Source organism: Dendrobates tinctorius, unplaced genomic scaffold (genome assembly GCF_039654945.1).
Source record: "Dendrobates tinctorius isolate UK_male_01 unplaced genomic scaffold, ASM3965494v1 ptg000022l, whole genome shotgun sequence".
In the NCBI taxonomy this organism is placed as follows: domain Eukaryota; kingdom Metazoa; phylum Chordata; class Amphibia; order Anura; family Dendrobatidae; genus Dendrobates; species Dendrobates tinctorius.
This window is the reverse complement of record NW_027361690.1, coordinates 23,971,099-23,996,827: the sequence shown is the minus strand read 5'-3', so window position 1 is coordinate 23,996,827 and position 25,729 is coordinate 23,971,099. Positions and strand designations below refer to the sequence as shown.

Genomic DNA, 25,729 nt, shown 5'->3' with positions numbered 1-25,729 from the left:
CCACTCACAGCGTTGCACTCGCTTGCCTGCTCGCTCTGTTCGCAGAACCTGTGATGAGGTCACAGGAGGGGAGGAGTCAGGGGGTCACATGATCAGGAGCCTTTGTCCAGACCCCCGATCATGTCACCCCCCTGACTCCGCCCCTCCTGTGACCTCATCACAGGTCCTGTGCGCTCAGCCTTGCCTCTACTGTCTGCAAGACTCTGCTTTGCTGTTGTCATGGTGCTGGTTGAGGTAAGTATGTGTGGGGTCAGGATTTACAGTGTGGATGTAGCAGAGCTGTGTGTGTATGAGATGTACGGAGCGGAGCCATGTGTATGAGGTGTACGGAGCGGAGCCGTGTGTGTACGAGGTGTACGGAGCGGAGCCGTGTGTGTACGAGATGTACGGAGAGGAGCCGCGTGTGTACGAGGTGTACGGAGAGGAGCCGTGTGTGTATGAGATGTACGGAGCAGAGCCGTGTGTGTACGAGGTGTACGGAGCGGAGCCGTGTGTACGATGTGTATGGAGCGGAGCCGCGTGTGTACGAGGTGTACGGAGCGGAGCCGTGTGTACGAGGTGTACGGAGCGGAGCCGTGTGTACGAGGTGTACGGAGCGGAGCCGCGTGTGTACGAGGTGTATGGAGCGGAGCCGTGTGTACGAGGTGTACGGAGCGGAGCCGTGTGTACGAGGTGTACGGAGCGGAGCCGTGTGTATGAGGTGTACGGAGCGGAGCCGTGTGTACGGAGCGGAGCCGTGTGTACGAGGTGTACGGAGCGGAGCCGTGTGTACGAGGTGTACGGAGTGGAGCCGTGTGTACGAGGTGTACGGAGAGGAGCCGTGTGTGTACGAGGTGTACGGAGCGGAGCCGTGTGTACGAGGTGTACGGAGCGTAGCCGTGTGTGTACGAGGTGTACGGAGCGGAGCCGTGTGTACGAGGTGTGCGGAGCCGCGTGTGTACGAGGTGTACGGAGTGGAGCCGTGTGTACGAGGTGTACGGAGCGGAGCCGTGTGTACGAGGTGTACGGAGCGGAGCCACGTGTGTACGAGGTGTACGGAGCGGAGCCGTGTGTACGAGGTGTATGGAGCGGAGCCGTGTGTGTAAGAGGTGTACGGAGCGGAGCCGTGTGTACGAGGTGTACGGAGCGGAGCCGCGTGTGTACGAGGTGTACGGAGCGGAGCCGTGTGTACGAGGTGTACGGAGCGGAGCCGTGTGTACGAGGTGTACGGAGCGGAGCCGTGTGTACGAGGTGTACGGAGCGGAGCCGTGTGTACGAGGTGTACGGAGCGGAGCCGTGTGTACGGAGCGGAGCCGTGTGTACGAGGTGTACGGAGCGGAGCCGTGTGTACGAGGTGTACGGAGAGGAGCCGTGTGTGTACGAGGTGTACGGAGCGGAGCCGTGTGTACGAGGTGTACGGAGCGGAGCCGTGTGTGTGTATGAGGTGTACGGAGCGGAGCCGCGCGTGTACGAGGTGTACGGAGCGGAGCCGTGTGTGTGTACGAGGTGGAGCCGCGTGTGTACGAGGTGGACGGAGAGGAGCCGCGCGTGTACGAGGTGTACGGAGAGGAGCCGTGTGTGTGTACGAGGTGGAGCCGCGCGTGTACGAGGTGGACGGAGCGGAGCCGCGCGTGTACGAGGTGTACGGAGAGGAGCCGTGTGTGTATGGAGTGGAGCCATATGTGTACGGGATGTACGGAGCGGAGCCAAGTGTGTACAAAGCATACAAAGCGGGCTTTTCCCACGGACACAGGAGTACACGGCGGAGCCCCGAGGAGCATTTTAAAACACACGCATGACGTTCCACCTGAAGTGATGTGCTGGAAGCTGACCGGAAATGAGATAATTTCTTGAGGAGATTGTGACGGAACCAGGAATGCTTCAGATCCATCACCGTGTTCTCCTCCGACAGCGCAGACAGCAGGATCGCCTTGGAATCGGGGATGCCGGCCATGTGAGCGGATCATGATAGGTCCTGCACCGGGAGGCTCAGGTGGGCACTACAATAGGAGCTGGGCTGCTATAGTATCTTTATAGAATCTTTCTTTATTTCTTTCTCTCTTTCTCTGTTCTTTCATTCTCTGTTCTGTCTTTCCCTCATTTTCTTTCTCTCTCTTTTCTTTCTTTCTCTCTCTGTTCTTTCTTTCTCTCTCCAATCTTTCTTTTTTCTCTCTCTGTTCTTTCTTCCCCTCTTTCTTCCCCTCTTTCTTTCTTTTTCTTTCCTCTCTTTCTCTCTGTTCTTTCTTTCTTTTCTTTCCCCTCTGTCTCTCACTGTTCTTTCTTTGTCTCTCACTGTTCTTTCTTTCCCCTTTCTTTCTCGCTTTCTCTGTTTTCTCTCTTCCTTAGTGCCAGTGTGCCCATAATGCCAGCCACTGTGCCCTCAGTACCCTCAGTCAGTGTGATCAGCAGTGCTAAATGGGTGCAATTAGGTGTGGACATGGGTGTGACTAGTTGTGAAATGGGTGTGGCTGGGCGTGGCCAAAATTTGCGCGCGCCGCAGTCTTTCTCCATCTTTCCCTTCTTCAAAAGTTGGGAGGTATGATAGGGGCGGCTGTGACCAGGGGGTCTGGTTGCCCAATAGAGAGCAGTTCTGCCAGGAATTCTGTCACCGTGCATACAAAAGGGGACAGAGATTTGGGAGGAGTACTGTACCTAAAAGCAATAAATGGGACTGAGCTGAAATACTGGACACAGCTCTGACTACATGTTACATAGTCATGTTAATCTCCTCTCACTTCTTGTAACCTATAAGTGTACAAAGATATTATATAGTCACCATATGACTAGTGGGCCTGTGTAACTTCAAATGACAGGGCTGAATTTTAGTCCCAGTCCGGCCCTGCCAGTACCCCTTCGTTAGATCCATGGTGGTGATGTACCTGGCTGACCCCAGCCTCTCAATAAGCTCATCGACCCGAGGCATCGGATACGCGTCAATCTTGGACACCTCATTGAGTTTTCTTCAACCGTTACAGAAGCGCGACTCTCCATTCGGCACCAGGACAATAGGACTGGACCAGCCGCTCTTTGACTCCTCAATGACACCCAGGCTCAACATTCTCTTCACCTCCAGGGAGATCACCTCGTGGTGAGCTTCAGGAATCTGATACGGCCTTTGGTTCCCCCTCACATGTGGTTCCGTCAGGATTTCGTGCTCCACCACCTGCGTAAATCTTGGTAACGCCAAAAACAGCTCTCGGTTACGCTGAAGCAGCTCACGGCACTGTTGTTTCTGGACCGGTGATAGTGTCTCTGGCACTGTGACCTCCTCGAACTTGGTTTCAGGATGGGCCCCTAGGCAGGTTGCTTCTACCGGATCCCTGTCTCGCCATGGTTTCAGCAGGTTGATGTGGTACACTTGGTACGGCTTTCTTCTCCCTGGTTGGTTGACTTAATAGTTGACATCACTCATCTTTTCGACCACCTCGCATGGCCCTTGCCACTTGGCCAAGATTTTGATTTCCACAGTGGAGATCAACACAAACACCCGGTCGCCAGGGCTAAACTGTCTCAGCCTCGTCTTGGCTTCTTGCGCGTGAAGGAGACTCTCTTTCACAATCGGCATCACATTTGCAATCTGGTTCTGCATTTGGGCCGCATGCTTGATGAGGTTCCGGTGGGGTGTAACTTCTGCTTTCCAAGTCTCCTTTGCAATATCTAGAAGTCCCCAGGGGTGCCATCCCATTAACAGCTTGAACGGTGAGAACCCTGTAGAGGCCTGGGGAACTTCCCTGATGGAGAACAGTGGGTATGGCTGGAGGCAATTCCAATCTCATCCATCCTTCTCCACGACCTTCTTCAGCATGGATTTCAGGGTCTTATTGAACCTTTACACCAGGCCGTCTGTCTGCGGATGGTACACCGACGTCCTAAGTTGGGTAATCTGTAGGGCCTTGCACAACTCCCTCAATACCTTGGACATAAACCGTGTCCCCTGGTCCATCAGGATCTCCTTCGGCAGGCCTGTCTGTGAGAAAATATGAACTAGCTCTCATGGTATACTCTGGGTGGAGGAGTTTCTCAAGGGTACCGCTTCCAGGTACCGCGTAGCGTAGTCCATTACCACAAGGGTGTATGATGACCCCTGGCGGACTTAACTAAGTTCCCGACCAGGTCCATGGCAATCCGGTCGAATTCAACTTTGATTATGGGTAACAGAACTAGGAGACTGCGGAAGTGGGATACAGGAGCAGTTAGCTGACAGGTAGGGCAAGAGTGGCAGAAATTAACAATGTCCCTGTGACATTCAGGCCAGTAAAACCTTTGAAGGACTCATTCTTGGGTCTTATCTACACCTAGACCTAAGACATGAGCATGGGCCAGGTCTAGCACCCTACGTCTATAGGGTCCCGGGACTAATATCTGCTCTAATACTTCCCCTCTCTGTTTAGTAACCCGATATAACAATTCCCCATTGACCACAAAGTACAGGAACCTGGCGTCGGCCCCCGGCTCTAGGGCAACCCCATTTATCACAGTCACATTTTGAAGTACATTTTTCAAAGTCAAGTCCTGCAATTGGGCCGTCCAGCCAGAACATCCCAGATCAGGAATTTCAGTCTCACTGGTCACCATCTCGTCCTCGTCAACAGCCAGGACACACAAGGGGAACTCATCCATCTCCGACTGTGATGGGGTTTCGACAGGGTTGGGCTGGCTCCTGTCTGAGTCCTTTGATATCTCCGCCGTTCCCCACAAATCCCAGAAAAGGCTGAAGCCCCTCCCAATTATCACGGGGTGCAGAAAACCTTCGACCACTTTGACCTCATGGGACTCCGTACCCCGGTTTGTTTTAACCGACACTCTGGTGACAGGATAGTCCTTACGTCCCTGTCGATACAGCGTACACTCACATGTTTCCCTGGGATTAACTGATGGGGTAATGTGGCCCTTACCAGGGTCACCAAACTCCCTGAGTCTAAGAGTCCTGTCACTAGCACCCCATTAATTGACACAGGACAAGCCTGCGGCCTCTCACTGGGCTGATAGTCCACACTGCAGGTGGGGTATGCATAGTAGGAATAGCGTCACCTTAGGCTACAGTCCATCTCTTTGGAGGACAAGGGACAATGGGTGGCTATACCCATGTCCTTTGACAACCCCTTAGTGACCCCTTGGGATATAGGACTCCACCTACGGTGGCTTTACTACCCCTCTTTTGGGGCTCAGGTTCTCGCTGTGTACCCCAATATGAGGATGCACCACCCCCTGGCTTTCTTAGGGATCTCTCAACCACCTGGAACCATTCCACTAGGCCCACCAGTTCGTCTGCATTTTGGGGATCTTTCTGTGCAACCCAGGTCTGCACCTGCCTAGGAAGGGAGTGCACAAACCTGTCCATGACAAAGCGCTCAACCATCTGGGCTGGAGTGGAGGATTCCGGCTACAGCCATTTTTGCACCAGATGCAGTAAATCAAACATTTGGGGCCAAGGCAGTTTGACCCCATAATACGCCCAGTGGTGAACCCCTTGGGCTCCGACTGACAGTCACTCTTGCGCTTGCCAAAATTTCAGTCTTTAACTTGGCATACTCCTGCGCATCCTGTAATACTAAAACATAATAAGCCTTCTGGGGCTCATCAGTCAAATAGTGGCCCAGCACCTCAGCCCACTGCTCTGACGGTAGCTTCACACACTCCGCTACCCCCTCGAACACAGTCAAAAAGGCCTCCACATCATCACCCGGGGTCATTTTTTACATGGCTCATCTTACTGTCTTCCGGATGTACGTGTTGTCACCTGGACCTAGGGGAGGGGCTGTCGGCCTTCCATGAACTGCCTCTGTAAGCAGGTCAATCTGCTGCTGGTATTGCTGATGCTGCTGCTGCATCTGCTGTAAAAACAGCTTACTTGTCTCCTGATGCGCCATCTGTTGCTGCTGTAATTGCTGATGATGTAGCTGATGTAGCTGCTGTGCTTGCAGCAGATGTTCCAGCAGGTTCTCCATCTTGCCTGCCGTCATACGATGGCTTGTGGCCATCACACACACTGGAAACACTGCTCACACTTGTAACACCGCCTGTGGTAGAGCGGCTGAACACAGAGGTATAACCGAAACACTGTCTCTTTAAGAAAATGCTTGGTTTATTGAAGACAGCATAAACCAAGTTTTGGAAATTAAACATGGCCCTCGAGGCATAACAGTGAAACAAAGAAACAAAAAGAAACATAGTCCTTTTCCTAGTGAGGATCAGCCCGCTCACAGGAAGCAATGTCCACGGTTCAGATTAGCACACACTGTCCTGGAGTGCTCCTTCTACAGGCACCTCCTTAACATTGAAAGCTTTGGCAGTCAGCCATTTAAACCCAGACCTTGTGACTCCTCCATCATATGACTGATCACATGATCCTGATATCACACAGGTCCTGTAAGGACACTGCAGGTCAAGATACATGGTCCCCATCCCACCCACTCTATGAAGGGCCAATAAAACCAGGCCATCATATAACTATATAAACCATCCCAACATGCAATGTGCTGGAGGAAACTATTCCGGTTTTATATCACTGACACCATCATACACAGTGACACGTAGCTCCCCTCCATTACTTCACCAGTCACTCTGTCACAGACCTTATATATTGCAAATCAAATTTTGTGGGAAAATTTGCCGAAGCTGGTGAATATAGAGTTCAACAGATTTGTTCATCTATACTAGTAATGTCAATCAAATTTTACTGATGATACTGGTAAGAACTAATTCAATATAGCGCTCCTCATTCTAAGAGTGGGAATGAGGAAGATTTAAGTGTTGGTCACAATATGATCTCGGGAATGCAGACATAAAAAGGGGGGTCCAAAGTCAAACTAAATTACATTGTAACACCATATCTATTTTGTGCCATAATTATCGAAGCTATTTTCTAATACACTCACTGGCCACTTTATTAGGTACACCATGCTAGTAACGGGTTGGACCCCCTTTTGCCTTCAGAACTGCCTCAATTCTTCGTGGCAGAGATTCAACAAGGTGCTGGAAGCATTCCTCAGAGATTTTGGACCATATTGACATGATGGCATCACACAGTTGGCGCAGATTTGTCGGCTGCACATCCCTGATGCGAATCTCCCGTTCCACCACATCCCAAAGATGCTCTATTGGATTGAGATCTGGTAACTGAGGAGGCCATTTGAGTACAGTGAACTCATTGTCATGTTCAAGAAACCAATCTGAGATGATTCGAGCTTTATGACATGGCGCATTATCCTGCTGAAAGTAGCCATCAGATGTTGGGTACATTGTGGTCATAAAGGGATGGACATGGTCAGCAACAATACTCAGGTAGGCTGTGGCGTTGCAACGATGCTCAATTGGTACCAAGGGGCCCAAAGAGTGCCAAGAAAAAATTCCCCACACCATGACACCACCACCACCAGCCTGAACCGTTGATACAAGGCTGGATGGATCCATGCTTTCATGTTGTTTACGCCAAATTCTGACCCTACCATCCGAATGTCGCAGCAGAAATCGAGACTCATCAGACCAGGCAACGTTTTTCCAATCTTCTACTGTCCAATTTCGATGAGCTTGTGCAAATTGTAGCCTCAGTTTCCTGTTCTTAGCTGAGAGGAGTGGTACCCAGTGTGGTCTTCTGCTGCTGTAGCCCATCTGCCTCAAAGTTCGACGCACTGTGCGTTCAGAGATGCTCTTCCGCCTACCTTGGTTGTAACGGGTGGCAATTTGTGTCACTGTTGCCTTTCTATCAGCTCGAACCAGTATGCCCATTCTCCTCTGACCTCTGGCATCAACAAGGCATTTCCGGCCACAGAACTGCCGCTCACTGGATTTTTTTTCTTTTTCGGACCATTCTCTGTAAACCCTAGAGATGGTTGTGCGTGAAAATCCCAGTAGATCAGCAGTTTCTGAAATACTCAGACCAGCCCTTCTGGCACCAACAATCATGCCACGTTCAAAGGCACTCAAATCACCTTTCTTCCCCATACTGATGCTCGGTTTGAACTGCAGGAGATTGTCTTGACCATGTCTACATGCCTAAATGCACTGAGTTGCCGCCATGTGATTGGCTGATTAGAAATTAAGTCTTAACACACAGTTGGACAGGTGTACCTAATAAAGTGGCCAGTGAGTGTATACTTGCATTAAAAACTTGTATTAAAAATTCCCTTTTGCTTTCTAACTACACTATCTAACTGCTATTCTATTTTTTTCCTATGTCTGGTGTGCTGACACTTCATTTGAAAATCCCAGTACATGCTGGGATACTCAAAAGAAAAGTCATTGGAGCAGGGGCAGAGGTTGTGGTCACTGTCACAGCCCCTACCCCCTCCCTGAAATGAAGCGTTATGAATTTACAGGTTTTAGTGGGATGTCAGTAGCAGGACAGATTTGGGTACATTCCTTGTAAGGATGGGAGTTTTAGGCTGTGTACACACGCTGCGGATTCTGCTGCGGATCCACAGCGGTTTTGGTCCTGCGGATCCGCAGCAGTTTCTGCTGCGATGTACAGTACCACTAAAATAAATGCAAAATGAAAACCGCTGTGCAGAAGTGCGGATTTTTCCGCGCGGATTTGCTGCGGTTTCAAAACCGCAGCATGTCAATTCTTTGTGCGGATTCCACTGCGGTTTGGCACCTGATCCATGGCAGGTGTCAAACCGGAGGGGAAACCCACAAGCTAAACTGCAGAAAATCTGTAGATAAACCGCAGATCTTTTGATCTGCGGATTTACCTGCGGTTTTTGACAAATCCACGCGGAAAATTCCGCAGGACAATCCGCAGCGTGTGCACACATCCTTACAGGGGCACGACAGGGAGTGATAGAACCGTCTCCCCCCCTTATACCATCGTTATTATAACATTATAGCTCCTGTCTTTTGATCATCCGGATATCATTGGGTGATCGATACAATAACCTGACTACTGACAAGAATCGTCAAACATGTGAGATTGAACAATTTTTTAATGAGCACAGTTGAGCACGAGCACTTTATACGTTGATGTTTACTGTCCAGGGTTGCAATAATTTTATGTAAAGGAAAAAAGGTTATGTTTTAGGAGTTCCTTATATATTTAACCCTCTTTGCTTAAATCTGTTTAGACCCTGAGGGTTTTTGGGGGGTCTGCAGAGACACCACAGCTATATTTGATGATAGGGAACATGTCATGTCCAGAATTGCTATTTTTATCTGTTGATATAGGGTTTATATGCAGGTAAATGGCTTTAAAATCATGTCTGCCTGCTTTACTTGAAGTGAGGCAACAGAGAGAAAAGGAACTTATATCCTCCCTGTAGCTGTTCACTTTCAGCCTTAGGGGCGTGCACGGAGCAATACAGTCACTGCTCACTATAACCATTCTCAGCACTTTGATTGACAGCCTTCTCTGCACATACGCTACATACACACCATGCAGAGTAGGCTGTCAATCAAAGTTGGGGGCGTGTTTACAGCCATCGCTCTCAGCATATTGAGTGGTGAATGTAGTCGCTCTGTGCAGGCCCCTATAACTGATCTGAAAGAGAGCAACTACAGACATGATGTCACAATCCATTTTTGGATTTATGGCAGCTCTGGCTCCACTAAGGTCAGCTGATGTGGGCGGTGACCACTCCCACCATCCTTTAAAAGGTCACCTGATGCATCAACTGACTGTCAGTGTTAGAGCAATCTACAGTGATCAAGCTGGAGAAAGGCGCTCTCTGGGCACAGTGGTGCTTCTGCTGAGTTTGCTTTCCTGGTGCCTTTATTCTGCTGTGTGGTGCTTTGCAGCAGAGAAAGCTAAGTGTGGTATTTCATACCAAGAGATCAGAATGGACAGCACAGCTGAGCAAACTCCAGGAATAATTTCTTTGACTTGGCACTGGTTCAGGGATTTCGGGTGCCACACCAAAAAAATGCAGCAAATCACTATATCCAGGAAATAAAGTGGCTACAGGCACTCACCATGCCAAAATGATCCTTTATTTGGTAAAATGCAAAAACAGCATAGAGGCAAAAAAGTGGAGACGCAATAGACACAGCTGTTTCGCGCACACAAGTGCTTCTACAGGTCACGGCGGCGGGGGGGAGGGACCCATATAGGGCCTTAGGTGAGTGCAGGGACAGGCTCAGGTTGGAGCTCAGGTGGTGACCGTCCCTCATTCCCTATTGGTAGGGCCTTCCTCACCCCTTTTCCATCTCCGTTGTGTGTGTTGTGCCGTTTGCTGACCAACCATCTGTTGGGTCGTGTTACACCGTGAAAGTCACTTCGTGACACATGATATAAGTTTGTTTTCTCCCTGTAACTATGCTTACAGTAGGGCAGCCAGGATTTATTTTAATGCTATTTACCTGCAGAAAATCGTACAAATCACGTTTTCTGCCATAACAGGTTCCTGTAATATGTTTTTGGCATCAATGTAGATGAATAGCTAAGTGAGTGTTGACAACGACTTGTCTAGGCATTTGGACAACATAAGATAATGAAAATGTATTTTGTAAACGACAATCCTAAATTATGAAAAATTTTTGTTTCAGAAAAATGAATCCAACACAGTAAAAAAATCCAGATTGGCACCACTCATTGAATTCAAATGCAATATTCCCATATGTGTTTGTGACAACAACGCCATTATCCAGTAGTGTCTAGCTTCATCAAATACACAAGCTTGTAATTCACAAAAGTAAGAAATAATTTCAGCACTCAACAGTTCATAAAGTAACTAAAATTTTCCTGAACAGTACATAGGCAGAAACAAGATTATATTATGTATGTGAACTGGTGAATTATATTCCTACTTCTATGAATTGCATGACTTAGGTCGGGGTCACACTTGCGAGAAACTCACACGAGTCTCGCACCTCAATACCCGGCACTGCCGCCGGCTCTCGGGACCAGAGTGAGGGGCTGCATGTATCTCTATTCAGCTGATCGCTCCAGTCCGAGTGCTAGCGGCAGTGCCGGGTATTGAGGTGCGAGATTCGTGAGAGTTTCCCGCAAGTGTGACCCCGGCCTTAGGAAAACTGTTGAAGGTAGAAACTCAAAAAAGGTAGAAAAAAATGGTGACCCAATTTTGTAACTATCTATGACAGGCACGTGTTCTATATGTAAGGTTTGCAAAGCATGTGAATCACTTACCTGTGAGGCTCTCTTGAGTTTGGTATGATGGAAACACAATCACGCTTATAAAATGTTCTCTCTGTCCACGGTAAACTAATCTGAAAAACAAAAGTGAAGCAGCACAAGATTTATTTATGCCGAGGCAAAGTCAAACTAGTCTAAGGCCATACTAAGCGTCCACCTTGTTGGCTGTGACACTATTATGGGCCCCTTATAAATAGAAAAGGTTCATTTTTTTGTGCATTCTTTCACATGTAACATAATGGTAATATGCTCACAACTGAACGTGGACATGTAGATGCAGGGTGGACCTTTTTATTTTTTATTTATTATGCATTGCTTATATAGCACTATCATATTCCGCAGCGCTTTACTTATATTATTATCACTGTCCCCAATGGGGCTCACAATCTAAATTCCATATCAGTATGTTTTTGGAATGTGGGAGGAAACCAAAGAACCCCTCTGGGTTCATTGCTGATGGAAAGAAGTTTGCACTCAAAATCCCATGGCCCCATTCATTCTTTCTTGTACACAGATCAGTTGTCCTGGTAACTTTGCAGAGAAACAACCCCATAGCATGATATTGCCATCCCCATGCTTCCCAGTAGGTATGATGTTCTTTGGATGCAACTCAGCATTCTGTCTCCTCCAAACACAATGAGTTTTGTATCTACCATACAGTTTTACTTTGGTTTCATAAGACCATATGGCATTCTCCCAATACTCTTTTGGATAATCCAAATGCTCTCTAGCAAACTTCAGACGGGCCCGGACATGTAATGGCTTAAGCAGGGGGACACATCTGGCACTGCAGGATCAGAGTCCCTGGCAGCGTAGTGTGTTACTGATGGTAGCCTTTGTTACGGTGGTCCCAGCTCTATGCAGGTCATTCACTAGGTCCCCCCGTGTGGTTCTGGGATTTTTGCTCACCGTTCTTGTGATCATTTTGACCCCAAGGGGTGAGATCTTGCATGTAGCCCCAGATCGAGAGAGATTATCTGTGGTCTTGTATGTCTTCCATCTTCTTATTATTGCTCCCACAGTTGATTTCATCACACCAAGCTGCTTGCCTATTGCAGATTCAGTCTTCCCAGACTGGTGAAGGGCTACAATTTTGTTTCTGGTGTCCTTCGACAGCTCTTTGGTCTTCACCATAGTAGAGTTTGGAGTGTGATTGTTTGAGGTTGTGGACAAGTGTCTTTTATATTGATAACAAGTTCAAACAGGTGCCATTACTACAGGTAATAAATGGAGGACAGAGGAACCTCTTAAAGAAGAAGTTACAGGTCTGTGAGAGCCAGGTTTTTTTTATGTTTTTAGGTGAACAAATACTTATTTTCCACCATAATTTGAAAAATAAATCTTGCCAAATCAGACAAGGTGATTTTCTGGATTTGTTTTCTCATTATGACCCTCATAGTTGTGGTCTACCTATGATGTCAATTACAGGCCTCTCTCATCTTTTTAAGTGGGAGAACTTGCACCACAATTTGCGGCTGACTAAATACTTTTTTTTCCCCACTATATATATATATATATGCAGTATATATACAGTGCAGACCAAAAGTTTGGATACACCTTCTCATTCAAAGAGTTTTCTTTATTTTCATGACTATGAAAATTGTAGATTCACTCTGAAGGCATCAAAACTGTGAATTAACACATGTGGAATTATATAATTAACAAAAAAGTGTGAAACAACTGAAAATATGTCTTATATTCTAGGTTCTTCAAAGTAGCCACCTTTTGCTATGATTACTGCTTTGCACACTCTTGGCATTCTATTGATGAGCTTCTAGAGGTTGTCACCGGAAATTGTTTTCATTTCACAGGTGTGCCCTGTCAGGTTTAATAAGTGGGATTTCTTGCCTTATAAATGAGGTTGGGACCATCAGTTGTGTTGTGCAGAAGTCTGGTGGATACACAGCTGATAGTCCTACTGAATAGACTGTTAGAAATTGTATTATGGCAAGAAAAAAGCAGCTAAGTAAAGAAAAACGAGTGTCCATCATTACTTTAAGAAATGAAGGTCAGTCAGTCTGAAAAATTGGGAAAACTTTGAAAGTGTCCCCAAGTGCAGTGGCAAAAACCATCAAGCACTACAAAGAAACTGGCTCACATGAGGACCGCCCCAGGAAAGGAAGACCAAGAGTCACCTCTGCTGCGGAGGATAAGTTCATCCGAGTCACCAGCCTCAGAAATCGCAGGTTAACAGCAGCTCAGATTAGAGACCAGGTCAATGCCACACAGAGTTCTAGCAGCAGACAAATCTCTACAACAACTGTTAAGAGGAGACTTTGTGCAGCAGGCCTTCATGGTAAAATAGCTGCTAGGAAACCACTGCTAAGGACAGGCAACAAGTAGAAGAAACTTGTTTGGGCTAAAGAACACAAGGAATGGACATTAGACCAGTGGAAATCTGTGCTTTGGTCTGATGAGTCCAAATTTGAGATCTTTGGTTCCAACCACCGTGTCATTGTGCGACGCAGAAAAGGTGAACAAATGGACTCTACATGCCTGGTTCCCACCTTGAAGCATGGAGGAGGAGGTGTGATAGTGTGGGGGTGCTTTGCTGGTGACACTGTTGGGGATTATTCAAAATTGAAGGCATGCTGAACCAGCATGGCTACCACAGCATCTTGTAGCGGCATGTTATTCCATCCGGTTTACGTTTAGTTGGACCATCATTTATTTTTCAACAGGACAATGACCCCAAACACACCTCTAGGCTGTGTAAGGGCTATTTGACCAAGAAGGAGTGTGATGGGGTGCTATGCCAGATGACCTGGCCTCCACAGTCACCAGACCTGAACCCAATCAAGATGGTTTGGGGTGAGCTGAAATGCAGAGTGAAGGCAAAAGGGCCAACAAGTGCTAAGCATCTGTGGGAACTCCTTCAAGACTGTTGGAAGACCATTTCCAGTGACTACCTCTTGAAGCTCATCAAGAGAATGCCAAGAGTGTGCAAAGCAGTAATCAAAGCAAAAGGTGGCTACTTTGAAGAACCTAGAATATAAGACATATTTTCAGTTGTTTCACACTTTTTTGTTAATTATATAATTCCACATGTGTTAGTTCATAGTTTTGATGCCTTCAGAATGAATCTACAATTTTCGTAGTCATGAAAATAAAGAAAACTCTTTGAATGAGAAGGTGTGTCCAAACTTTTGGTCTGTACTGTATATATATATATATATATATATATATATATATATATATATATATACTGTATATACACAAACCTATATTCAGACGTGGACTAACTTGTTTGTGCCTTTCAGTTAAAGTAAGAAGAGCCCACAATATTCAATAAAAGATTTTGACAATGAAAACCATAATTTACAATTTAAATTTACTGTACTAAATTTGAAATCAGACAGTTCTTTTGAATTGTGGTTAGACATGAACATTAAAAAACAAGTGAAAATGGTCTGGACAAAAATGATAGTACCCCTAGAAAAGATTGAAAATAATTTGACCAAAGAGACATGTTAAAGGGAATCTGTCACCCCATTTTTGGCCTATAAGATTCGGCCACGGCCATCAGGGGCTTATCTACAGCATTCTGTAATGCTGTAGATAAGCCCCCGATGTAACCTGAAAGATAAGAAAAACGAGTTAGACTATACTCACCCGGGGATCCGGTCTGGTCCGTGGGTGTCGCAGTCCAGTGCCTCCCATCTTCTAGAGATGATGTCCTCCTCCTTACTTCTGCCGCGGCTCCTGCGCAGGCGTACTTTCTCTGCCCTGTTGAGGGCAGACTAAAGTTCTGCAGGGCGCAGGTGCCGGACCTCTCTGACCTTTCCCGGCGCCTGCACACTGCAGTACTTTACTCTGCCCTCAACAGGGCAGAGAAAGTACGCCTGCGCAAGAGCTGCGGCAGAAGTAGGAATGTACCAGGGAATGTACCACACTGAAGATGGACCAAAGAAAGCTAAGGGGATTAGAAAGAAAATTATAGAAAAATATGTTTAAGGTTCAACAGTATATAGGTGGCTGTAAAACAATCTCCAAACAGCTTGATGCTCCTTTTACTACAGTTTCACATAAAGTTAGGGCCGGAAATATTTGGACAGTGACTGAGGCTTCATGATTTTTGCTCTGCATGCCACTATTTTACATTTAAAATGAAACAACTGAGACATAATTGAAGGGTAGACTTTCAGCTTTAATTAAAAGGGCTGAAAAAAATAGCCTATGAAATGTCTAGGAATTGCAACCATTTTTCCACAAAACCTCCTATTTCAAGGGCTCAAAAGTAATTGTACAAATAAACTTTACCATAGATAAAAAGTTTATTATTAATACTTTGTACAGAATCCTTTGCAAGCAATGACTGCCTGAAGTCTGGATGCCATGGATATGGTTTCCCCCTTTGTGATACTTTGCCAGCCTTTACTGCATCTGACTTCAGTTGTTGCTTCGTTGTAGATCTTTCTTCCTTAATTTTTGTCTTAAACATGTGAAATTTGGATCGATGGAGTTGATATCTGGTGATTGACTCGGCTATGGCAGAATATTACATTTTGCTGCCTTAAAAAACTCCTGGGTTGGTTTCGTAGTATGTTTTGGGTCATTTTCCATCTGTACTGTGAAGGGAAGTCCAGTCAACCTTACTGCATTTTTCTGAATCTCAGCAGAAAGTATCGCCCTGTACACTTCAGAATTCAGCCGGCTGCTTCTGTCTTCAATCACATCATCATTGACCGTTTCCCGACATGCGTGGTGTGGGACCTGCGCTCCCGCAAACCTCAGTACAAGTATGGTGCCGTGAACGCGGGGGCTTGCGCTGAGCGCCGTAGCTAGCGGCTGCGGTTGCAAGATCTATGTGAGAGCTTACACCCTGCAGCAATGCCCACGATCGGTGCTAGCACCGATTGCATGTGTTTAACCCCTCTGTTGCCGCTGTCAATAGTGACAGTGACATCGCAGGGCATCGCACAGGGAGTGGGCTCCCTGTCTACTTCCATCAGCACAATGCGATGAGATCGAGTTGTGCTGATGGTCTTCATGGTGACCCCTGACTGTAAGATGGCCGGTGGGGTCCTTAAGGGACGGTGGCTTGGCAGAAGCTGCTAAGAGCAGGAGCTGAATTGAAGACTAAAGCTGCCTTATCAATTTTACCACACGCGGAACAGTATAAAAAAAAATTCCCGAATTGCTGGTTTTTGTTCATTGTACCTCCCAAAAATTGGAATAGAAACCAATCAAAAAATGTAATGTGCCCGAAAATAGTACCAATAAAAACAAAATCGTCCAGCAAAAAATAAGCCCTCTCATGACTGTTGGCCGAAATCTAGAAAAATTTTAGCTGTCTAAATATGGGATGCAAATCTACTTTTTGCCATAAAAGGCATCTTTTAGTATGTGACAGCAGCCAAACATAAAAACCGATATAAATCTGGTATCACTGTAATCGCATCGACCCGAGGAATAAAGGCTCCAAATCACTTATAACACACGAGGAACGGCGTAAAATATAAATAAAATCAATTCATCACCTGCTGTTGATTTTTTTCATTCTGCCTCCCAAAGATCTCAGTAAGGCTTGGCGCACATTTATCTTGCACTCTGCGCTGAGTGCTTACACCGGGGGTCCATGTAAATCTCTCAAATATGTGATTCAGATGGAACCCCCAACAGAAGATTCCCTACAATGAGACAGACAGAGGCACTGTGGACGCTATAGGACCTGTGATCCAGCGGTGTCTATCTTTTTAGGCATGCATAAAAGCATGGTCGACCACAGTTTTGTGCACTTCTGAAAAGAAGGACACCGCTGAACAGAAGCCAAATGGAGACTAGAGTAACTCTGCAGCCTCATTATAGTGAATGGATTCCTAGGGGGTTTCATCTGTCACATCACTCGGAGATTTAGATGTAAACCCCTATGCAAGTACTCAGCATAGAGCACTGGATAAATGTGATCCTAAATGTTATGTAAAATGTTCCTAACAAAAGCTTCAATCCACAATAAAAGTCCCCCTCAGGTCTACCATGTGTTAACAGAAATATAGCAGGCTTCCATGTTACTGGTAGCATAAAGGCTCTGGAAAAGTGAAATGGCTCCTCACCCATCAAAAGAAATTCAGAAAATTCTGCTGTCCCAAATCCAAATGTCCCCCCTCCCTTCTGAGACCAAGTGAGTCTAAAGCACATTTAGCACCCACATGTTTGGCATTTTTGTAGTGATGATAGCCTGCCTAATTTACAGTTGCACGTCTCAAGAAGCATGGGCTAAGCAAAATGTACTGGTCGTGGCAACGTACTGGTCACTACAACGGCAGTTTGCAATTTTCGCTCAGCAACATTCACTACTGCTTGTTTCTGGAGAACGCACATATAGTCAAAATTATTACTATACCTGTAGATAAATTCCCACAGGGGTATAATTTTACAAAATGTGGTCACTTCTAGCACTTAGGGGCTCTGTATATGGAGTCCGCAACCTATTCTAGGAAATTCTGCTCTCCAGGAGGCAACTAACGCTCCTTCCCTCCAGAGTCTCGCTGTGTGGCTCAGCAGTACTGGATAGCCACATATGGGGTATTGCCATGTTCAGTACAAATAATGGCGCAATTTGTGGTGCCATTTTTGCACACTTCTTGTGTGAAAATGTAAAATGTGGGGCTAAAACAAAGTTTTGGTGGTAAAAATGTAATTTTTTTCGTCACTGCTCAATACTATAAAATTCTGTGACACCTGTGCTGTTAATATGATCACTGCACCCCTAGATGAATTAGTTGAGAGATGTAGTTTTTAAATTGGGTCATTTATGCGGGGAGATCTGCTGTTCTGGTACCTCAGGGGCTCTATTAATGTGACATGGCACCCTCAAACCAGTGCAGCAAAATATGCACTGCAATATGGCGCTCTTTCCCTTCTGAGTTTTCCACTGTGCCTCGAAAACAGTTCTCGACCACATATTGGGTATCAGCGCACTCAGGAGAAATTGCACAACAAATTGTATGGTGCAATTTCTCCTGTTACCTTTGTGAAAATGCAAAGTTTAGACCTAAAATAGCATTTTTGTTTGAAAAATGAGATTTTTTAATTTTCTGTGAAGCACATTGGAGATCAAGGTGCTCAATACACATCTAGATAAGTTCTCTGAAGGGTCTAGTTTTCAAAATGGTGTCACTTGTGGGGGTTTTCCACTGCTTAGGCACATCAGGGGCTCTCCAAAGAAAACATAACGTTCACTAATTATACAGGGCTGTGCAAATTAATTGGGACAAAGCATTTTTTTAAGTAAAATCATAAGTTGGTTACCAGTCAGTCAGTGATTCAAACCAGTTTTAACTGCTTTGAACAGGCACTCACACCTGTTCAAAGCAGTTGAAACTGGTTTGAATCACTGACTGGTAACCAACTTACAATTTTACTTAAAAAAATGCTTTGTCCCAATTAATTTGCACAGCACTGTACCAGCAAATTTTACATTGAAAAAGTTAAATGGCGCGCCTTCCCTTCCGAGCTCTGAGATGTGCCCAAACAGTGGTTTACCCCACAAATGGGGTATCGTCATGCTCAGGAGAAATTGCACAACAAATTGTATGGTCCATTTTCTCCTGTCACCCTTGAGAAAGTAAAAAAATTAGGTCTAAAGGAAAATTTTTGTGAAAAAAGTTAAATGTTTTTTTTCCTTCCACGTTCCATTAATTCTTCTGATGCACCTGAAGGGTTAATAAACTTCTTGAATGTAGTTTAGAATGGTGTCAGTTTTGGGTATTTTCTGTCAAATATACCACTCAAGGACACTTCAAATGTGAGGTGGTCCCTAAAAAAAATGTTTGTAAATGTTTTTGTAAAAATGAGAAATTGCTGGTTAACTTCCAACCCTTATAACTTCCTAACAAAAAAAAGTTTCAAAAATTGTGCTGATGTAAACTACACATGTGGGAAATGTTATTTATAAACTATTTTGTGTGACACATCTCTCTGATTTAAGGGTACAAGAATTAAAAGTTTGATAATTGCAACATTTTCTAAGTTTTTCCAAATTTTCACTAACAAACGTAAGTCATATTAAAGAAATATTAGCATCACCATGAAATACAATAAGCCATGAAAAAAACAATCTCCGAATCAATGGGATCCATTGAAGCATTCCAGAGTTATGACCTCATAAAGTGACAGTGGTCAGAATTGAAAAAATTGGCCTAATCAGGAAGGTAAAAATAGGCTTCGGTGTGAAAGGGTTAAACACTAGTGACCCAGTGCCATTGGAAGCCAAGCATGCCCAGGCCATCACACAGCCTCCACCATGTTTTACAGAGGATGTAGTATGCTTTGGATAATGACTGAGCCATTCCATGCCTCCTCCATACTTTCTTCCTTCCATCATTCTGGTACAGTTTGATCTTAGTTTCATCTGTCCAAACAATGTCTTTCCAGAACTGGGTGGCTTCTTTAGATGTTTTTTGGCAAAATCTAATCTTGTCGGGTTTTTTAAGGCTGCTATAGCATATAGATGTAGCCAGATCTAGTGTCTTTGATCATCTAACCACCCCCTGGTGTGCTGGCTCCAGCTGCCAAATTATCCAAACCAGCTCCCACAAATCATCTTTCCTGACCCTGTAGTGTGGCCTATATATTTAGAAGCTTCCTAAGGGGTGCACGCAATGTGGGACACAGGCATCTCCTCAGCAAAGCATCCCAACAGCTAAGCATCCAGAAGAAGCAGTTATTCCATGGCAGTTAGTCAGGGCAGGAGACAGGTAACCCACACTTTGCAATCCTTTTTAATCATGTGCTTTATTTCTATCCTCCAGTGTTCTCTTGCCTTCCACATTCCCCACCCCATCCCCCCTCCTTCACGACTCATACACACCAGCCCCTCTATACTTCCCTCTCCCATGTACAGCTCCCATGCACTTCTCACCTTCCTGAAAAACCTCAGCCCATCTTGCCCAAACACATCACACAAAATAATTTCTGACAATTCCAATAACTACTTGCTCTTTATCTTCCTACTCCTACTAATTTCAGGGGACATCTCCCCCAACCCTGGTCCACCATCCCCCAACCTCAACCCCTACCCTGCCTCATATCGAAACCTTACTAACCTTATTAATATTAGTTGCCCTCCTTCACCTCCTTCTTTTAATTGTGCCCTCTGGAATCCACGGTCTGAATGTAACAAGCTTACTTTCCTGCATAACTACTTTCTGAACAACTCTCTTAATCTGTTGGCCCTCACTGAAAACTGGATTCAGGATTCTGACACTGTCTCCCCTGCTGCCATCTCCTGTGGTGGCTTACAATTCTCCCATTCCCCAAGACCCACAAACAGACTTGGTGTTGGAGTCGGCATACTCCTGTCCCCATAATGCACTTTCCAATTCATCCCCCCAGCTTCATCACTCTCATTCCCTTCTTTTGAGGTCCACACCATCAGGCTCTTCTGTCCCCTCTCCCTCAGAGTAGCGGTCATATATCGGCCCCCAGGCTTACCCATCCACTTCCTTGACCACTTCTCAGCCTGGCTGCCACACTTCATGTCCTCAAAACTCCCAACCCTTATCCTGGGAGACTTCAACATTCCCATTAACAGTCCCTCTTCCACAGCTGCATCCCAGCTTCCTTCACTAGCCTCTTTTCTCAGCCTCTCACAGCTGTCAAACTCTGAAACACACAAAGATGGTAACACACTTGACCTGATCTTTGTCCGGCTCTGTTTAATCTCCTACCTAGATAACTCACCGCTTCCACTCTCTGACTAAAACATTCTCTCCTTCATGCTCACAAATCCTCGCTCACCCCAGCATGCTCCTACCTACCACACATTCATAAATCTACAAGCCATCAACTCTCATACACTTTCAGACTCCCTACACTCATCACTGTCCCCAATCTCCTCTTTTTCTGTCCTGATCTGGCTGTACATCACTACAACGACACTCTTAGAAGCACCCTTGACCAAGTAGCCCACCTCACCCGCAGAACCTCCAAGCACAGAGTAAAACAGCCCTGGCTCACATCGCAAACTCGACTTCTCCAGCGATACTCAAGGAGTGCTGAACACTTATGGAGGAAAACTCGCACACCAGAAAACTTCATCCACTTCAAATTCATGTTAAGAACCTATAATTCTGCCCTTCACCTTGCCAAACAGAACTACTTCACCACCCTGATCTCCTCACTATCCAAAAACCCCTAGAAACTCTTTGACACATTTCACTCCCTCCTCCGGCCAAAAGCACAAGCCCCTATCACAGACATTTGTACTGATGTCCTGGCCTCCCACTTTATAGTGAAAATAGATAATATCCATCAGGAAATCCGCTCCCAGCCACCAGGTGCCATGACTCCCATCCCTCCCTTCATCTCCCTGGGCTCACTCTCCACATTTGATCCCATTACAGAAGAGGAAGTCTCCAGGCTCCTCTCTTCTCGTCCGACTACATGCACTACTGACTCCATTCCCTCACATCTCCTCCAGTCTCTCTCTTCAGTCATCACAACTCACCTAACTACAATCTTTAATCTCTCCCTCTCCTCGGGCATTTTCCCCTCCTCCAAACAATTTATCACTACTCCATTATTAAAGAAACCCGCTGTCGAACCATCCTGCACAAACAACTACAGACCAGTCTCCAATCTCCCCTTCATCTCTAAATTCTTGGAGTGATTGGTTTACTCCCACTTTACCCGTTACCTCTCCACTCCCTCCTAGACCCATCACAGTCCAGTTTCTGACCCCTACATTCAACAGAAACTGCACTCATCAAAGTGACCAACGACCTTCTGACAGCTAAATGTAACAGTGACCACTCTGTGCTCATTTTTCTCGACCTTTCTGCAGCCTTCGACACTGTTGACCACCATCTCCTACTCTCTAGGCTACAGTCACTAGGCATTAAGGACACTGCTCTCTCCTGGTTCTCTTCCTATCTTTCTGACCGCTCCTTCAGCGTCTTGTTCGATGTCTCCACTTCATCTCCTCTTCATCTCACTGTTGGGGTACCTCAGGACTCAGTCCTTGGCCCCCTTCTCTTCTCCCTCTACATGGCCCCAATTGGACAGACCATCAGCAAATTTATTTTCAGTACCATCTTCATGCTGATGACACACAACTATATACGTCATCCCCTGACCTTACCCCGCTGTACTACAGAATGCCAGTGACTGTCTGTCCGCAGTCTCCAACATCATGTCCGCTCTCTAGCTGAAACTCAACCTTTCCAAAACTGAACTTCTTCTACTCCCGCTATCTACCAACCTCCCTAAATCTGACATTTCCCTCTCCGTGGGTGGCACCATAATTACACCCTGGCAGCAGGCGCGCTGTCTGGGTGTTATGTTTGACACCAATCTCTCCTTCACCTCTCATATACAATCTCTTGCCACTTACACCTAAAGAACATCTCTAGAATCCGCCCTTTTCTCACCATGGAAACAACAAAAACCCACACTGTTGCCCTGATCCATGCCCGCCTGGACTATTGTAATGCTCTATTAATTGGCCTCCCCATCACTCGACTTTCCCCTCTCCAGTCCATCCTTAATGCAGCAGCCAGGGTCATCCATCTGGCTAATCGGTAGTCCGACGCGTGCGCTCTTCGCCAGTCATTACACTGGCTGCCCATTCATTATAGGATCCATTTCAAAGTACTTGTTCTCATCCACAAAGCTCTCCACGGTGCAGCACCCCTGTTATGAATGGGTCACCGAGGAGGAGAGCAGGCCCAAGCTAAGACACAGAAAACCAGAGAGGTTGGTAACTAAGCGGATTGCAGACCCCTGATCCTATCCACACAACTAGCAGTAGCCGTGGAGCGTACCTACGATGATCCTAGACGCCTTGGCACAGCCAGAGAGCTAACTAAGTCTAAAGCAAGAAAGGGGAAATCTAAACTGCCCCAGAGCAGACCCCAAAGGAATAGATAGCCCCAAGCATATATTGTCGGTGAGACAAGATGAAAACACAAACACAGGCAGGAAAATAGACTGAGCAAATGATGGGGCCCAGACTGACTAGACAGGAGAGGAAAGGAAAGACACTGTCTGCAATCACGCAAAAAACCCTGCCAAAAGTCCAACACGTCTGATGCACAAAAATACTGAAGTCGCACGACTTCGCCCTCTACTATATCAGCACTCTGGTATATTCTGAAAGCAGAGCAAAAAGAGACCAATCTAACAGGGGACAAAACAAGCTGGCACAAGCAGTAACATATATCGTCATCCTCATTATCAGGTGGCAAGCCTCTGTCAATCAGATCAGCTCCATTACCTCCAGTAACCACCAGAGGGAGCCATGAAAGAGAACTCGCAACCCCTCTGTTAATCAGACCAGCTCCACTACCTTCAGTAATAACCAGAGGGAGGCCAGAAAGCGAATTCACAACACACCCCATTACATCTCCTCCCTCATTTCTGTCTACCGGCCTAGCCAATCACTTTGCTCTGCAAATGACTTTCGACTATCATCTGCACTAATCCGTACCTCCCACTCCCGATTCCAAGACTTCTCCCGCAGTGCACCAATCCTCTGGAATGCTCTACCCCAAGAAATTAGGACCAGCCACAACTTGCACAGTTTTAGGCGCTCCCTCAAAACACATTTGTTCAGAGCAGCCTATCACACTCCCTAATCAGTCATTTTATGTGTAAGTGTGCTTGAGTAGCCCATTCACTATCTCTATCTATCCCCCACTCCCTCAAGATGGCTGGACCATCATTGTAAATACATCACTGTAAATACACACCTGTACTTTGTATCTCCCCCACCACATTGTAGATTGTAAGCTCTCACGAGTAGTTTCAACTTATTTTGCTTTAATCATTGTATTATTGTTAAAGTTGTTACCTTTGACTGTTGTGTTTTAAACTGTTAAATTGTAAAGTGCTGCAAAATATGTTGGCGCTATATAAATAAAGATTATTATTATTAATAACTAGCTGAAGAACCCGGCGTTGCACGGGCATAGTAACTAACAGTGGTTAGTTATAACAAATTATAATGATTAAATTGCACATAAAAATATTTCCCTTCATATATTCAACACTACAGATTTTCATTTTCCCTCCTCACATCTCATTTTCCCCCTCACTCCTCACATTTTCTCCTCATTCCACTATTTTCCCTTCACTCCTCTCATTTTCCCCTCACTTCTCTCTTCCCCTCACATGTGCACAGCAACTTCCTGTTATGGGCACGGCGGTGTAATTCATAAGGCTCCTCCCTGTCCCTTGACATCATGCCTCGCATGAGCAACTCCATTCTAGACACAATGAAGCTAGATGTGGCCTGTGCCTGCCACACACTAATACTCTGAAGGCGGTGGCCCTGATTGTAGCTCGCAGCAGCTGGGCCGTCACAGCCGGTGAGTTTTGCAGGGTGGCTTTTGAGCTGAATGTGTCTCCGCCCATGGGAACTAACAACAAACAACATTTGCCGTGTGGATGGGGCTTTGCGTGTGGAGTGAGTGTGGCTATGTGGAGTGGGTGGGGCTATGCTGAGTGGGGGTGGCTTGGTACATACAGGCACACATACACTCAGCTTTATCTAATACTAGCTGAAGAGCCCAGCACTGCCCGGGCATAGTAACTAACTGTGGTTAGTTATAGCAAATTATAATTATCCTCCATCCCATAGTCTCGTGCCCATATACCCATAATACATATCCTCCATCCCATAGTCCTGTGCCCATATACCCATCATACATATCCACCATCCCATAGGCCCGTGCCGATATACCCATTATACATATCCTCCATCCCATAGTCGAGTGCCCATATACCCATCATACATATCCTCCATCCCATAGTAGAGTGCCCATATACCCATCACACATCCTTCATCTCATAGTCCCGTGCCCATATACCCATCATACATATCCTCCATCCCATAGTCCCGTGCCCATATACCCGTCATACATATCCGCCATCCCATAGTCCCGTGTCCATATACCTGTCATACATATCCTCCATATCATAGTCCAGTGCCCATATACCCATCACACATGCTCCATCCCATAGTCCCGTGCCCATATACCCGTCATACACATCCTCCATCCCATAGTCAACCATTATGACATCATAATGAGCAGCGGGGCTTGCAACCTATGATGACATCAGCGTCGCCATGGCAACCATTATGACATCATAATGAGGGGCGGGACTTGACACGCACACACTTTTTCCCCATTATGTAGATAGGGGCAAAATTGTTTGGTAAATTGGAACGCGCGGGGTTAAAATTTCGTCTCACAACATAGCTTAGGACGCTCTCGGGGTCCAGACATGTGGCTGTAGTTGCGACGGTGCGGATGCCTATCCCGAACATACACACATACATACACACATACATACATACATACACACATTGAGCTTTATATATTCGATATTAAGGCTGATTAATGGTTTGTATAGTTCTGTTATTGATTGCAAATAGTTAGTGTGTCCCAACAGGGATATGACCTTTCACAGATTCCTATGTGACTACGTGGTATGTTCTCCTTCAATTGGGGGTACTTCCTCTGGACCCCTGACTCTCGCTTTAAAATGCAATGATTGGGATGGTTAATGAGTCTAATAACTGCCCCTTTATTTAATTATACTTACTTACCACTCCACTTTAACCATAGTGCTATTTATATCTACAGAATATTTTTATAGCCATGCTAGTCATACCTATTATATAAATTATTGTCATATTTGTGCTGGTGTCTCTGAACA

At 45.9% G+C, this 25,729-nt stretch overlaps 1 protein-coding gene across 1 annotated transcript in view; it reads right to left on the bottom strand.

Annotated features, from left to right (window-relative positions):
- LOC141084018 (transient receptor potential cation channel subfamily M member 7-like) overlaps positions 1-15,506 on the bottom strand; it is a 311,613-nt gene extending 296,107 nt beyond the window's left edge. Inside the window, 2 exon segments of the mRNA XM_073568395.1 lie at positions 11,060-11,139; positions 15,360-15,506. Of these exon segments, the coding sequence (XP_073424496.1) occupies positions 11,060-11,139; positions 15,360-15,506 (227 nt within the window).
- Positions 15,507-25,729: the final 10,223 nt, after the last annotated feature.